Source organism: Equus caballus, chromosome 6 (assembly GCF_041296265.1).
Source record: "Equus caballus isolate H_3958 breed thoroughbred chromosome 6, TB-T2T, whole genome shotgun sequence".
Taxonomy (NCBI): Eukaryota; Metazoa; Chordata; class Mammalia; order Perissodactyla; family Equidae; genus Equus; species Equus caballus.
This window is the reverse complement of record NC_091689.1, coordinates 13,190,149-13,204,210: the sequence shown is the minus strand read 5'-3', so window position 1 is coordinate 13,204,210 and position 14,062 is coordinate 13,190,149. Positions and strand designations below refer to the sequence as shown.

At 35.0% G+C, this 14,062-nt stretch overlaps 1 protein-coding gene across 3 annotated transcripts in view; it reads left to right on the top strand.

Annotated features, from left to right (window-relative positions):
- CUL3 (cullin 3) overlaps nt 1–14,062 on the top strand; it is a 91,228-nt gene that overhangs the window by 69,340 nt on the left and 7,826 nt on the right. For all 3 annotated transcript variants that reach the window (XM_023642432.2, XM_070270515.1, XM_023642433.2), the window contains 4 exons: nt 2,784–2,908; nt 3,533–3,629; nt 5,134–5,268; nt 13,824–14,010. In XM_023642432.2, coding sequence (XP_023498200.1) covers nt 2,784–2,908; nt 3,533–3,629; nt 5,134–5,268; nt 13,824–14,010 — 544 coding nt within the window. The remainder of the gene's footprint in view (nt 1–2,783; nt 2,909–3,532; nt 3,630–5,133; nt 5,269–13,823; nt 14,011–14,062) is intronic.

The following is a 14,062-nucleotide window of genomic DNA, read 5'->3' as shown; positions in this document are numbered from 1 at the left end:
TCTCATTACCTTGTCTGTGATAGTTGAAGGCCTTTTGATAAGAAAATTCCAATCTTTAGTCTTGACCACTATGTTGCAATTTTTCATTTAGAAAGGGGGGAGGGTAATTGTGCAATATGATGATTTCATCAGATTCTGTTTGCCTTTGTTATTTTCTGTTGTTAGAAAGTTTGTGAATTTTCCAGTCTTTCATCCTGATTATTCAGATATATGCTGCACTCTGTGGTAGAATATTTGTTTAATAATTTGTTAACTATAATAAGTAGAGTACTTATCAAGATGCTCAGTTATGTATCTGCTAATCCAATTGCAGCTTCTACTTTAAGGCTGTTATTTGCATGCAGTTATTGGCTTTTTTATAGTTATTTGTGCCAAAGACCTTGAGCTTCAAGTCTCCTAAGCGTTAATCTACGTTAGAAAGATTTGATGAAAATTGACGGAGTAATCAAAACAAATCTTGAGCTTTCTGAATCTTTGAGCCCTTTAAAATACCACCGGTTTTCAGGCAGATGAATCTCTGCAACTTTCTTGAAGATTCTTAGCCTGTTGAAATATACCAAGAGAGTGGCACTTCCATTTACTTTCAGAAGTCATATAACAAGTACTTTCTTAAAATTGTAATAATCCTTATGGTATATTTTATTTAGATAAATCTTATTTATTATCCTGAAGGAAACGTAAGTATTTGTCCATTTTTTCCTGTGTTTTTTGTTTTTAAAATGGGACAGGGGCAGGAAAACCTTCTTGCTATCGTATTTCTGTTTGTATATACCAACAAATCGTATCACATCCTGACAGACTTTTCTGATACCTCTGTCTCTGAGTACTTGCCACCGTCATGTGCTGTCTTTGAATATACAGTCATGCATTGCATAGCCACAGGCGTATGTTCTGAGAAATGCATCATTAGGTGATTTCCTTGTGTGAACATCATAGAGTGTACTTAACACAAACCTAGATGGTATAGCCTACTACACACCTAGGCTGTATGGTACGCTAATCTTATGTGACTGCTGTTGTATGTGCAGTTCATTGTTGACTGAAATGTTATGTGGTACTTGACTGTAAGCTGAATGGCTCAAAATATAACTAAGATAGCTAGGAAGCAAAGACACAAACCACTAGAGTAATAGCTCTTTGAGGTCCTTGTTTTTCCTCCCATTTAACAAATAATTCGTTCACTGCTTTCTGTGCCAAGCATGGTTCTAGGCACTGAGTGCACAGCAAAGAATGGAATAGACCAGAATCCCTGCCTTGATGGAGCTTCTATTCCAATCTGAGAGACAGATGATGAACAAGCTAAGTAAACACGTAGCACCTTAGCTGGTGATAGGAGATACAGAGGAGATTTGTAGCAGGAAGAGTGGTCAGGTAAGACCTTCTTTAAGAAAATGACATTTTGAGGAAAGACTCGAAGATTTAGGGATCAAGATCTTTGTATGGGAGAAGAGGTCACAGACTTTACTGTCTTGGGTGGGTTGAACCAAGTTGTGCCCCTGATGCACTTGCCAACGTACAGAAAGTTCTTTGCCCTCCTCCGTTCATTATCCAAGAGTCTCTGCTTTGATCATGTCTCCTGTGCCGTCATCAAAGATTTCTGCTTTCGGGGCTGGCCTGGTGGTACAGCGGTTAAGTGTGCATGTTCTGCTGCTCGGCAGGCTGGGGTTCGCCGGTTCGGATCCCGGGTGCAGACATGGCACCGCTTGGCAAAGGCCATGCTGTGGTAGGCGTCCCACATATAAAAAGTAGAGGAAGATGGGCATGGATGTTAGCTCAGGGCCATTCTTCCTCAGCAGAAAGAGGAGGATTGGCACTAGTTAGCTCAGGGCTAATCTTCCTCAAAAAAAAAAAAAAGGATTTCTCGTTTCAATTTCTTTAAAACGAAGTAATCATTCAGTAGATATTTGTGAAGTAATTTGAGTGTGGGATACTTCTTGATATTTATAAACTCATCCTTCCCTTTTAAAAATCTGTATCACTAAATCATCAGGGTTAGATAAAAATGGAATAATGGTTCAGAGCAAGCTGAATATCAGTAATAAAGATAATACTTCAGAGTCCAGAGTGCCAGCCATTACGCCATGGAACCTCTCTTAATAAAGATAATATTTCACCCTTAAGACTTCCTGTTGATGTGCTTGATTGTTATTTTCTTAAAATTTCAATTCATTTAAAAAAAGTAAAATCTCTAATGGTGATTTTAATGGTATATTTTGTAGAGGTAGCCATCCACCATACAGACCCTTAGAGAGCACCTCCCTTATGTAATGCATCTGCAGCGTCCTGTGCCAAGGTTGTTAGAATGTGAACTGCATGTGAAAACATCAAAGTTTTGGTCAGTGTCGTTGAAACGTAAATAGGATATGAGAAATATGTTGTTTGTACATTAAGGTGGTAAAAATATTTAAAAGCTGAGATGAAAGATGCTGTCCTAGAATTTTCTCTAAAGTGATACTGGTGTGACCCCTCGATATTTTGTCTAAAAAAACTTAAGGACCACAACATTGCACTTCTCGATGACACTAGTAAGACTTTGTTCAAAAGCTGAGCACTGTCCTTTGGTCAGTATTTTAAAGTCATCTTAAGCAATAATTATAAGTCTTTGCCAGGATAATTGAAATTTGGAAAACACTGGATGGATCTAATCGTTAAGAAGATATCTTTTGTTTGCTAGATGTTTGACATGGACCTAACTACTTTGCGAACTCTACCACAGTGTCTATACAGAACAGATAACAAATCCTCGTTAATTTGAGGGGACCACTTCTTTCTTTTTGACACAGGTATCTTTAGGTGGTGTCGATCTCACCGTCCGGGTGCTCACGACAGGATATTGGCCCACTCAGTCAGCCACACCAAAGTGCAACATCCCACCAGCACCGAGACATGCGTTTGAGATATTCAGAAGGTAAGTGTAGATCACACTTTGTATTTCTAAGTACACGTAATTATCCAAATTTGAAATAAATTTGAACATTAATAGTGTCCCTGATTAAGGATCAGTACACTCTTTTTTTTTACCTCATGTTCAAAAGCAGAATTCATCCTTTATGCTTTCAATGAGTAGCATAAACTCTGTTCAGAGGAATGTTTTCTTAACTGTCCTTTTTTCAGCACTGGTGCATGGTTAGGAGTATGTTTTGTGTTGTTGGTGTCTTCCACTGCTTAGGGCAAGTTGATTTTTGGGTTTCTGTAGAGAAAGGTAGTCTTATGAACAGCAGTGACTGAGCAGCAGGCCAGGGGCAAAATGTACTGATAGAAATTGTTTCACTTACTACCTTTATCATTTAATAACTTCTAGCTAAGTTACTTAGGTCTGTCTTTTTCTTACTGTCTCCCTGTCTCTTCAATTCACCTCCTTTATTTTGTTTCCTATTCTGTAAAAAATTGGCACTGAACTTGATTTCTAAGGTTTCCTTTAGCTTTTAAAGTCTCCATTACATATGTGTTTGTTAAAGTTGTTATCCTGTAGTTTATAATTTCAAATATGTAAATTGTATGGTTCTCTAAAACCTGGTTTGATTTGCTACAGGTTTTACTTAGCCAAACACAGTGGTCGCCAGCTCACACTCCAGCATCACATGGGTTCTGCAGATCTCAATGCCACCTTTTATGGGCCAGTTAAAAAGGTAAATATTGATAGTTTGAACATATTTATATTAAGTAACTTAAAATTAGTGTATAGAACTGATTTGTGATTTTTGTTGACCTGGGTAAATCATATATTTCTCTTATTTCCCTATGTGTTTCAAATATTAAAAAGTGGGAAACTTTGGCTTTGATTTGTTTTTTTTTTCTGTTCCCTCAGTTGCTAACTTCATTTGACAATGCTAAGACTATACCAGTAGACTTTCTTAAGGAATAAATAATAAGACAATTACACATTTTATTTTTAAGATTAGACTTGAGACAGTATTACATAAAATAATAAAATGTAAGTTGATTTGAGGGCATTCAAAGCCATGAGTCCCTTTTCAAAATTCTCAGTCTCCTATAATCCTTATTTCCAATAAACCAAAACCAGGAAAGTTAACACTTGAGTTTTATGAGATGTACCAAGTGTTACTAAAGTGATTATTTAAGAAATTAGCAATACACTAGTGAATTGCCTTCATTTTAAAAAAAGTAATTGCTTTTTTATATCTAAAATCGTGAGGTTTAGAGTAATAGTTTACTTTCATTGCTTGGTCTAAATCAGAGTCATTTGCCTTAAAATAGAAAAATAATAGAAAGCTTCCAGAAAAACATTAAAGAAAAATGCCTAAGTTGTCATCTAGGCAGCAAATAACAGTCTTATTCTATATTTTAATTAGAATCTTACTAGTTTCATATGGGAAGTCACTGTAACACCGAAGTGTTTTTTTAATACTATTGAAAATGCCTACACTTTAATTTTTATATTTAATTGAAATGGGAAATATTCCTTACAGTTTGTTTAGTTGAATAATGTTCGACGCTATTATATATTTAAGTGTAAGTGGGAAGTTCAGGGATACTAAAGAACTCAGCTTTTAATTACTGTTTGTTTTTGTTTTAAAGGAGAGGTTTTTTACTAAAAAATCATGTTATTTTTTGAAGTTTTATTAAACAGTTCGCAAGGTTTTAAAAACATAGTTCATATGTTAATTATTGAGGACTTAAATTTCTGCTTTGTACTTCATAAATTGCAGCGCAGAAACAGGCTCTAAGGATGGCAGAGGGTTTTCCCCCATCCTGTGGAATTCTTTGAGCTCTTACTGTGAGCAGACCACCCACAAAGAAACTAACTCTACCACTTTTGGTAGTGGTATAATGGCAATGATGTCTTATAAGTCCATTATTATCCCATTGTGTACTGTTAAAATAATTTTGGCTGTAAATATAAAGAATTATTGATTCATTACTTGCCCAGATACGTTAAAAATTATTTACAATGGAAAAAAAAGTCCTCAATAAAGACTTTGTGTATGTGCCTATGTGTGTACACACACATACACACAACACTTTTTTAAAATGACGTTTCCTTTTTATATAGGAATAAGTTATGTGGTTTTGTTAAGGGGGGGGTTGGACATCACAGGGCTTATTTCTTAAACATACTGTTAAAGTTACCAGTAATTATATCTTGTTTATATTTTTTAAAAAATGAAACAGGAAGATGGATCTGAAGTTGGTGTTGGAGGGGCACAAGTAACTGGCTCTAATACACGGAAGCACATATTGCAAGTCTCCACTTTCCAGATGACCATATTAATGCTCTTTAATAATAGAGAAAAATACACGTTTGAGGTATGGTTTCGTTATATAAATTTTAGCCAATTGTGTTATTTCTGCTTCTCACCTGTTACTTGACTATTTCTTATTTGAGTAACCTTTAGAGTTATTATTTGCTGAATGGTTATCTATTATATGGCTCTACTGTGTTTTCTTTATCCATTCAGCTGTGGACGGGCCTTTGGGTTGTTATCAGGTTTGGGCTGTTAGGAATAGACCTATAGTGTAACTTTTTAAGAAACCGTCAAACTGTGTCCTAAAGTGATTGTACCATTTTACATTTCTGCCCGCAGTATAGGAGATTTCCTCTTGCTCCACATCCTCTCCAAAATTTTGTACTGTTAGTCTTTTTAATTTTAGCCATTTTAGCTGGTGGGCAATTGTAGCTCATTGTGGATTTAACTTGTCTTTCTTGCTGACTAATGATGCTGAGCATCTTTTGTGTGTTCATATGCCACTTAGATGTCTTGTCTGTTGAGGGGTCTGTTCATAGCTTTATTGAGTTGTTTAAAAGCTCTTTATGAATTCTGGATACAAATCCTTTGTCAAATCTATGTGCTGTGAATATTTTCTCACATTGTGTCATTTGCCTTCTTCATTTTCTTAATGGTATGCTTTGAAGAGCAGGATTTTTTAAATATGGACAAGGTCCAGTTGCCAATTTTTTCCTTTTATAGTTTATGCTTTTGATACCATCTAAGAAATAATTGGCTACCCTGAGATTGCAAAGATGTTCTTCTGTGTTTTCGTCTAAGCAGTTATTATAGTAATAGCTTTTACATTTAGGTCTATGATCAATTTCAAGTTAATTTTTTTGTATGGTTAGAGGTAAGGATTAAGAATTATTTTCCCCCACACACAGATAATCATTTGTTTATTCCAGCATCATTTGTCAAATGCACCATTCTTTTCCCTTTGAATTACCTCAGGACCTTTTTAAAGAAAATCAAATCACAGTAGCTATGTGGGTCTCTTTCTGTACTCTCGAATCTCTTTCTTTGATTTCAATGTCTATCCTTATGCCAGTTTTAGACGTAGGTGAACATAGGAAGAAGTAAGTTTTAAGTTTGAAATTAAGAGCAAGATTAAATTCCAGGCCTATTTTAATACTTATCTCCATACTTCCATGTATGTGATAGATGTAATTAATCCATTATATTGGATTTTTGCTCTTACGTATTTCCAGGTGTATTTTACCCAGGGAATAATCTTAATTTTCAAGCGTAAGTTACATGTGATTAAGTTCCAAGAATATGGGTTAAGCAAGTACTGGATACCTTACTCAGACATTGTAAACCTTTCAGACAGAGGTGGAATTAAATTATCTCTAATGGCTTGGGTGTTTTATTCTGCAGCTCTCATGGATAGATAATGTATTTTAAGCAAAATAAGCTACTTGATAAGTGCTAGAGTTGGCTTTCACAGTCCTAGTTTATAAAGAGCTGGCAAAAATAACAGGATAAACAAAAACATGAATTCATTTTCTAAAATAATTATTAGAATTGCTAGTAATTTTAGTGGTTCAAGCTTGCTTTTCCCTTTCCCAGCTGACTTGGGGTCACTGATGCTAGTGAATGCTTATTAAGTAGAGGGTAAAATTAAGTAGAAAATTCCTCTGATATTTCACATTTTAGCTGTCACAAACCAGAAGCCTGAGCATAAATGGCTCTTGTAGAATGCCATTCGTGTGACTCCAAAGCCTTCTGCCTGCTTGTCTCCGACTGGGGACATTGTGAGAAGGCACGCGAAGTTTGTCTTGACTCATGCCATGTATTTGCTGTAGTCTGCTGCATGAGTTTTATTAGCCAACTCTTTAACGGAAATCATCTCCACCGGTTAGAGGAGATAGTTAAAAGTATTGAACTTTAAGAGTTTTAAAGGAAGCTGATCTTTTATCTTTGAATATTCTTTCTTTATGAGTTCAATAAAATGATGTATTAGTTATTTAACATATCCTGCAGTGCCTTTATGACCTACCTTTGGAAGTCACGTACTGTCACTTCCTTATTTTATTGGTCACCCAAGTCAGCCCTGTTTTACTGAGGGGACTACACAGGTTAAAACACATGGATCATTGCACCCCATCTTGGAAACTGCCTACAAAAGGTGACATTTATTTGTAATGTCACATTTAGTCCATAATGGTCTGACTGCTGAGGCTTTTCCCTCTTTTTTATATGTTTTTTGAATGAATAGAAGTCCATATTTTAATTTAGAACAGCTAAAATCAGGAAATATGTACAGTGGTAATCTATACCTTGGATTTTAGTATCTCGCATTTAGTTTTTAAAAGAGGTATAGATGTTTATTAAGACATGTATTTTCTGAATGTTATTTATACTTTTTAAAATTTTCTGAGAATGAGTCTGAAATATAAAAGACTAATTGTGGACAGTGGCAAAATTAATGTCAGACAGTAGAATTTAAATAGAAGAAAACATTAAACAGCAGTGATAATTAGTATTTTATCAAGCAGTTACAGCAATCATTAATAACAAAACTTCACAATATAAAAGGGAAAATGGTTGGGAGTACAAGGAGAAATAGACAATTCCACAATCACAGAAATCCCTCACAGATGTACTGACTGACCAGACAATAAAAAAGGGGCAGCTATAGAAGATGAGAGTAACACAATTAGCAAATTAAATTGAAAGCTGGACAGAGAACTGTGAACTCAGAAAGCAAAACACAAATACTGCTCTTGGGAAATAACTGAGGGTGATATAACTTTATTAATAAAACTGAACAAGGAAAAAAACTATAGTTATTTAACATAAATACACAAGTCTTAAATAAAATATTAACAAGTCATATTCAGCAATCTTTTGAAAGAATAATCCAGTGTGTCCAAATAAGATTTATCCTTGGAATACAAAAGAGGAATTTAACATATAGTTAACATATAGTTATTGAGATTTTATAGTACTACTAAAATTAACTGAGCACTTGCTGTATTGCTAGACACCATTTCAAGGAGAAAATCAATTGATGATCTCTACAGATGTACAAAAAGCATATGATAAAAGTCAGCCTCTCTTCCTTATTTCCAAGGTTGGAAACTCTTAGCCGCCTAAGAATAGAATGAAAGGCCCTTAATGTCGTAAGGTGTATCAAATGAGAACCCTAAGCAAGCAATAGTTAGCATAAAATATTGGACACCTTCCCATTAAAGTTAGGAAGAAGTGAGGATACCTGCCTTTCCTGCTACTGCTCAGCCTTGTTCTGCAGGTCCTAAACTAACGCACCAAGGAAAGAAAAAGGAGTGAAATTTATGAATATGAAGAGTTGACAAAATTTGTAGACAGTATGGTGGTCAACTATGATAATAACTGAGAAACCGTTCTTTGAGAAGAGTTCCATTGAAAAATCAACTTTTCTATGAATCAGAATTAATGAGAAAATGACATGAGGAAAGGGGTATTTTAATAAGAATCATAATCTGCCTAGGAATCATTATAACAAGAAAGGTAGAAGACTTACTCCAAAAAGGCAGTAAAAGCAAAAGAATATGAAAGGCTAAATGCAACCTGAAGAGGAAGACTACGTATCTTATAAAGGAGTCATATTGGCTTTTGACATTGTGTAAATTTCAAGTGTACATTTTTATATTTCAACTTCTGTATAGATTGTATCATGTTCACCACCAATAGTCTAGTTTTTATCCGTCGCCATACATGTGTGCCCCTTTACCCCTTTTGCCCTCCCAGCAGTGTATGCCCTCCCAGCAGTGTAGCTGTCTTTAGATGTGTGGTTTTATTTCTGGGCTCTCAGTTCTGTTCCATTGCTCTGTGTTTCTGTTTTTCTGCCAATACCATGCTGTTTTGATTACTATAGCTTTAGAGTATAATTTGAATTCACGGAGTTTGGTACCTCCAACTTTGTCCTTTTTTCTGAGGACTGTTTTGACTGTTTGAGATCTTTTATTGTTCTTTATAAATTTTAGGATTTTTTGATCTATTTCCATGAAGAATGTCTTTGGGATTCTGATTGAGATTGTTATTGAATCTGCAGATTGCTTTAGGTAATATGGACATTTTAACTATGTTGATTCCAATTCATGAGCATGGAATATCTTTCCATTTCTTCCTGCCTTCTTTGATTTCTTTCAGTAATGTCTTACAGTTTTCAGTGTTTAGGTCTTTCACTTGCTTGGTTACGTTTATTCCTGGGGGTATTATTCTTTTTGTTGCAATTGTAAATGGAATTGTGTTATGACTTCTCTTTCTGCTAGTTTATTATTAGTGTAGAGAAATGCAACTGATTTTTTGCTGGATTCCTTAGGGTTTTCTATATATAGAATCATACCATCCACAAATAGTGACAGTTTCACGTCTTCCTTTCCAATTTGGATCCCTTTTATTTCTTTTTCTTGCCCAATTGCTCTGGCTAAGACTTCCACTATTATGTTGAATTAGAGTGGTGAGAGTGGGCATCCTTGCCTTGTTCCTGTTCTCAGAAGAATGACTTTTGTTCTTTTTTCCATTGAGTATGTTGTTGGCTGTGGGTTTGTCATATATGGCCTTTATTATGTTGAGGTACTTTCCTTCTATATCCATTTTGTTTAGCATTTTTATCATAAATAAATGTTGGATCTTATCAAATGCTTTCTCCGTGACTATTGAGATGATCATGTGATTTTTTATTCTTTTTGTTAATGTGGTATATCACATTGATTGATTTGCAGATGTTGAACCATCCCTGCTTCCCTGGAATAAATCCCATGTGATTGCAGTTTATGAGCCTTTTAATGTATTGTTGTATTTGATTTGCTAGCGTTTTGTTGAAGATTTTTACGTCTGTGTTCGTCAGCAATATTGGCCTGTAATTTAACTTTTTTGTGTTGTCCTTGTCTTGTTTTGGTATCAGGGTATTGTTGGCCTTGTAAAATGAGTTAGGAAGAGTCCTGTCCCCTTTAATTTTTTAGAAGAGTTTGAGAAGGATAGAAGTTAAATCTTCTTTGAATGTTTGGTAAAATTCACTAGAGAAGCCATCTGATCCTGGACTTTTTGGTTTTTGTGAGGTTTTTGATACTGTTTCAATCTCTTTGCTTGTGATTGGTCTATTCAGATTATCTGTTTCTTCTTGATTCAGTTTTGGGAGGTTGTATAATTCTAAGAATTTATCCATTTCTTCTAGGTTATCCAGTTTGTTGGTGTATAACTTTTCATAGTATTCTCTTATAATCCCTTGTATTTCTGTGGTGTCTATTGTAATTTCTCCTCTTTCATTGCTGATTTTATTTATTTGGGCCTTCTCTCTTTTTGTCTTAGTGAATCTGGCTAAGGCTTTGTCAATTTTGTCTGTCTTCTCAAAGAATCAGCTCTTAGTTTCATTGATCCTTTCTACTATTTTTTTGTTTCTATTTCATTTATTTCTGCTCTGATTTTTATTATTCCCTTCTTCTACTGACTGGGCTTTGTTTGTTCTTCTAATTCTTTTAAGTATAGAGTAAACTTGTTTGAGATTTTTCTTGTTTGTTGTGGTAGGCCTGTATTGCTATAAATTTCCCTCTTAGTACCACTTTTGCTGTATCCCATTGTTTGAGTATGTTGTCTTTCATTTTTAGTTGTCTCTTGGTACTTTTTGATTTCTCCTTTGATGTCTTCATTATTCAGCAGTTGTTCTGTAGCATGTTGCTTAGTCTCCACATATCTGTGACTTTCCCAGGCTTGTTCTTGTAGTTGATTTCTGGTTTCATAGCATTTTGGTCAGAAAAGATACTTGATATGATTTCAGTCTTCTTAAATTTATTGAGGCTTACTTTGTTTCCCAACATGTGGTTTATCTTTGAGAATGTTCCATGTGCACTTGAGAAGTTATTTTTTTTGTCACCTATAAATTCAGTGAAATCCCAGTTAACATCTGCAAAAGGTTGGTTTTCTCTGAAACTTGAGAACGTGATCCCAAAATTCATCTGGAATAAAAATTGCACAAGATTAGGCAAAACTCTTTTTTTTTTTTTTTTTTTGAGGAAGATTAGCCCTGAGCTAACGTCTGCTGCCAGTCCCCCTCTTTTCTCCTGAGGAAGACTGGTCCTGAGCCTAACATCCATGCCTACCTTCCTCTACTTTGTATGTGGGACAGCTGCCACAGCATGGCTTGATGAGCGGTGCCATGTCCGCACCCGGGATCTGAACCGGTGAACCCTGGGCCACCAAAGTGGAACATGCAAGCTTAACCACTGTGCCACCAAGCTGGCCCCAGGCAAAACTATTTTTTGAAGGACAGGTTTTGGGGTGGGAAAGCCCAGAAAGAGGGGAAGGAATTTGTCCTAATACCAAAACATACCTTAAAACTAAAATTATTTTTAACATGTATGGACAAATAGCTCATTTGAACAAAATAGAATCCAGAAACAGATAAATATAAAAAGAGATATTTGGGATATGATAAATTTGCCATTTCTAACCAAACTGAATTAAAATACTTGCTTCTTCATTTGTGGGAATGGGAGGAGAGTATTAGGGGACTTTAGTTCCATACATCATATCTAATACAAAATCAAATTCAAGTTAGATGTAAGCACAAATGTATAAAAATAGTAGAAGAAAACAGTATTTTGATAAGATTGATATGAGGAAGGGCTTTTTTTCAAGCCTGTTCATAAACCACAAAGGCAAAGACTGATAGATTTAACCACATAAAAACTAATAAAATATCTATATGGTGAAATTTCATAAGTTAAAAGAGAAAAGATAAAGACATCAAGAGAAATTATTCACATGTAAGAGAATTGAAACCATAATATATAAAGATCACCAATAAATCAGTACAAAAAGAATTGAATAGAAATACGTGGAAGGAGTATGATTACACAAAAAGCACAGAAGAAAAGTCACCGATATCTTATAAACATAAAAAAATGTTTTTTTCCTCCTATTGGTCACGGAAGTACAAATTAAAATAATGCGATACCATCTTCAGCCCAACAGATGGGCAAAAGAAAAAAAATGTGTGTTGAGGATAGAGAGAATGGATATTCATAGACTGTTGTGAAGTTAAATAGTTAAAATGAAAGGCAGTTTGCCAGTATCTGTCAAATAGAAAATTTTTACAAGTGTGATGAAGGAAGTGCATGTCTAGAAAGTTGCTTCAGAAAACTTGGCTTTTGTGCTCAAGACAGAAATCATGTTCCATTACAAAATTGCATGTAATCTGTCTCCATTCATATTGTAATAGAACACTACTGTGGAATTCTCTGTAGCTTTAATCTGTGTATGCTAAGATGGAAAATCTCTAAGGAATTAATAGCAGAATTCCTAAAGTGTGATCCCATTTATGTTTACCACTAATACTAGTGTATAGCTGGGCATGTTTATGTACATGCATGTAAATGTGTGTATTTGTATTCATGTGTGTGTATATGTAGATTTATAGGAAAAAGCGTAGAAGGATTCATATTGAATTGTAATAGTTACCTCTAGGAATGATCTGTAATTGTAAAATTTACCTGAGAAGATATTTCTGATTCTTTGACTATGATTAAACAATAAGATATGTAAATAAGTCATTTTTAGCATGTAGATAGTTACAGACAACATTCTATTAATTGATAGCAGCTATTTAGTTTGCTGGGACTAACATTTATAGTTTTGAGATGTCTAAAGTAGGGAGACATAAGCAGAGATCGTTTGAAGCAAAGGAATGTGTGTTGTCATCACTAAAATTCACATTTTTCCCAATCCTCACTTACCTGACAGTCCTTTAGAAAAACCTAAACTCTTGTTGAGACTCTTGTGAAAGAGAGAATGACTTTCTCCAGATCACTTGCAGAATCTGAATATCACCATGCTCATGCCCATTCTTCCTGAGCTGCTTTTGAGAAACAGCTTTGTATGTTGAATCAAAGCAGTGTATCCTAACGTGAAGACTTGTTGCGTTGTACATCGCTGTAGAAGTGTAGGGACTAAATCATATACGTGTCCCATTGACATGAGAGGAGTATAATAAATTAAAAAATTATACATTCATTCATTTCCGAACTGCTTCCCCCCCCCAGTATTGCATTTGATTCATACCATACAGATTTCTTAATTGCTTTTCATGTTTAGTATTAATTACCAGGTATTTAATTTTTTTTTTTTCCATTTGGTCCTACTAGCGGTAAATGTGGTCAACTTGGTTGTAAATTTTGATTGTGTGATAGGAGGCCTCAGCTCAGGCTTTCTTTGCTTCGTTCTGTGAAAGAAGTTGCTAAGCAAGCATAGCGTGGGTAACCTTGGAGGGAAGATTGTGGAGTATTTCTAAAATTAGGAATCATATGTCGGTTAACACTTTATTTTTACCTAAATAGTAACACAAGTGCCTAATAATTTCTGCTGGATGACATTTTTAGACTAGGCCTCTATGTCCTAAAACAAGTATGTGTGTCTTTAATATTTTGTAATTTGAATAACATTTTTCTGTAGTTTGTTCAAATAAGTGAGGTTTTAGTGATAATCAGAGAATTCTTTGTTATGAATAGTTTCTTTAATGGAATAACTTTACTGCTTGGTCAGTTTTACTTACTAATTAATCTACTTTAATCTTTCAAAAAGTGTGATTATATCAATCTGATGAAATTTCAGGAAATTCAACAAGAGACAGACATCCCCGAAAGAGAGCTTGTTAGAGCCCTGCAGTCCCTCGCCTGCGGGAAGCCCACGCAGCGGGTCCTCACCAAAGAGCCCAAGTCCAAGGAGATTGAGAACGGCCACGTGTTCACCGTCAACGACCAGTTCACGTCCAAACTGCACAGAGTCAAGATTCAGACAGGTATCTGGAATTAGGTGTTTCCTCTTCAAAAAATTATATTTTTTTCTCTTAA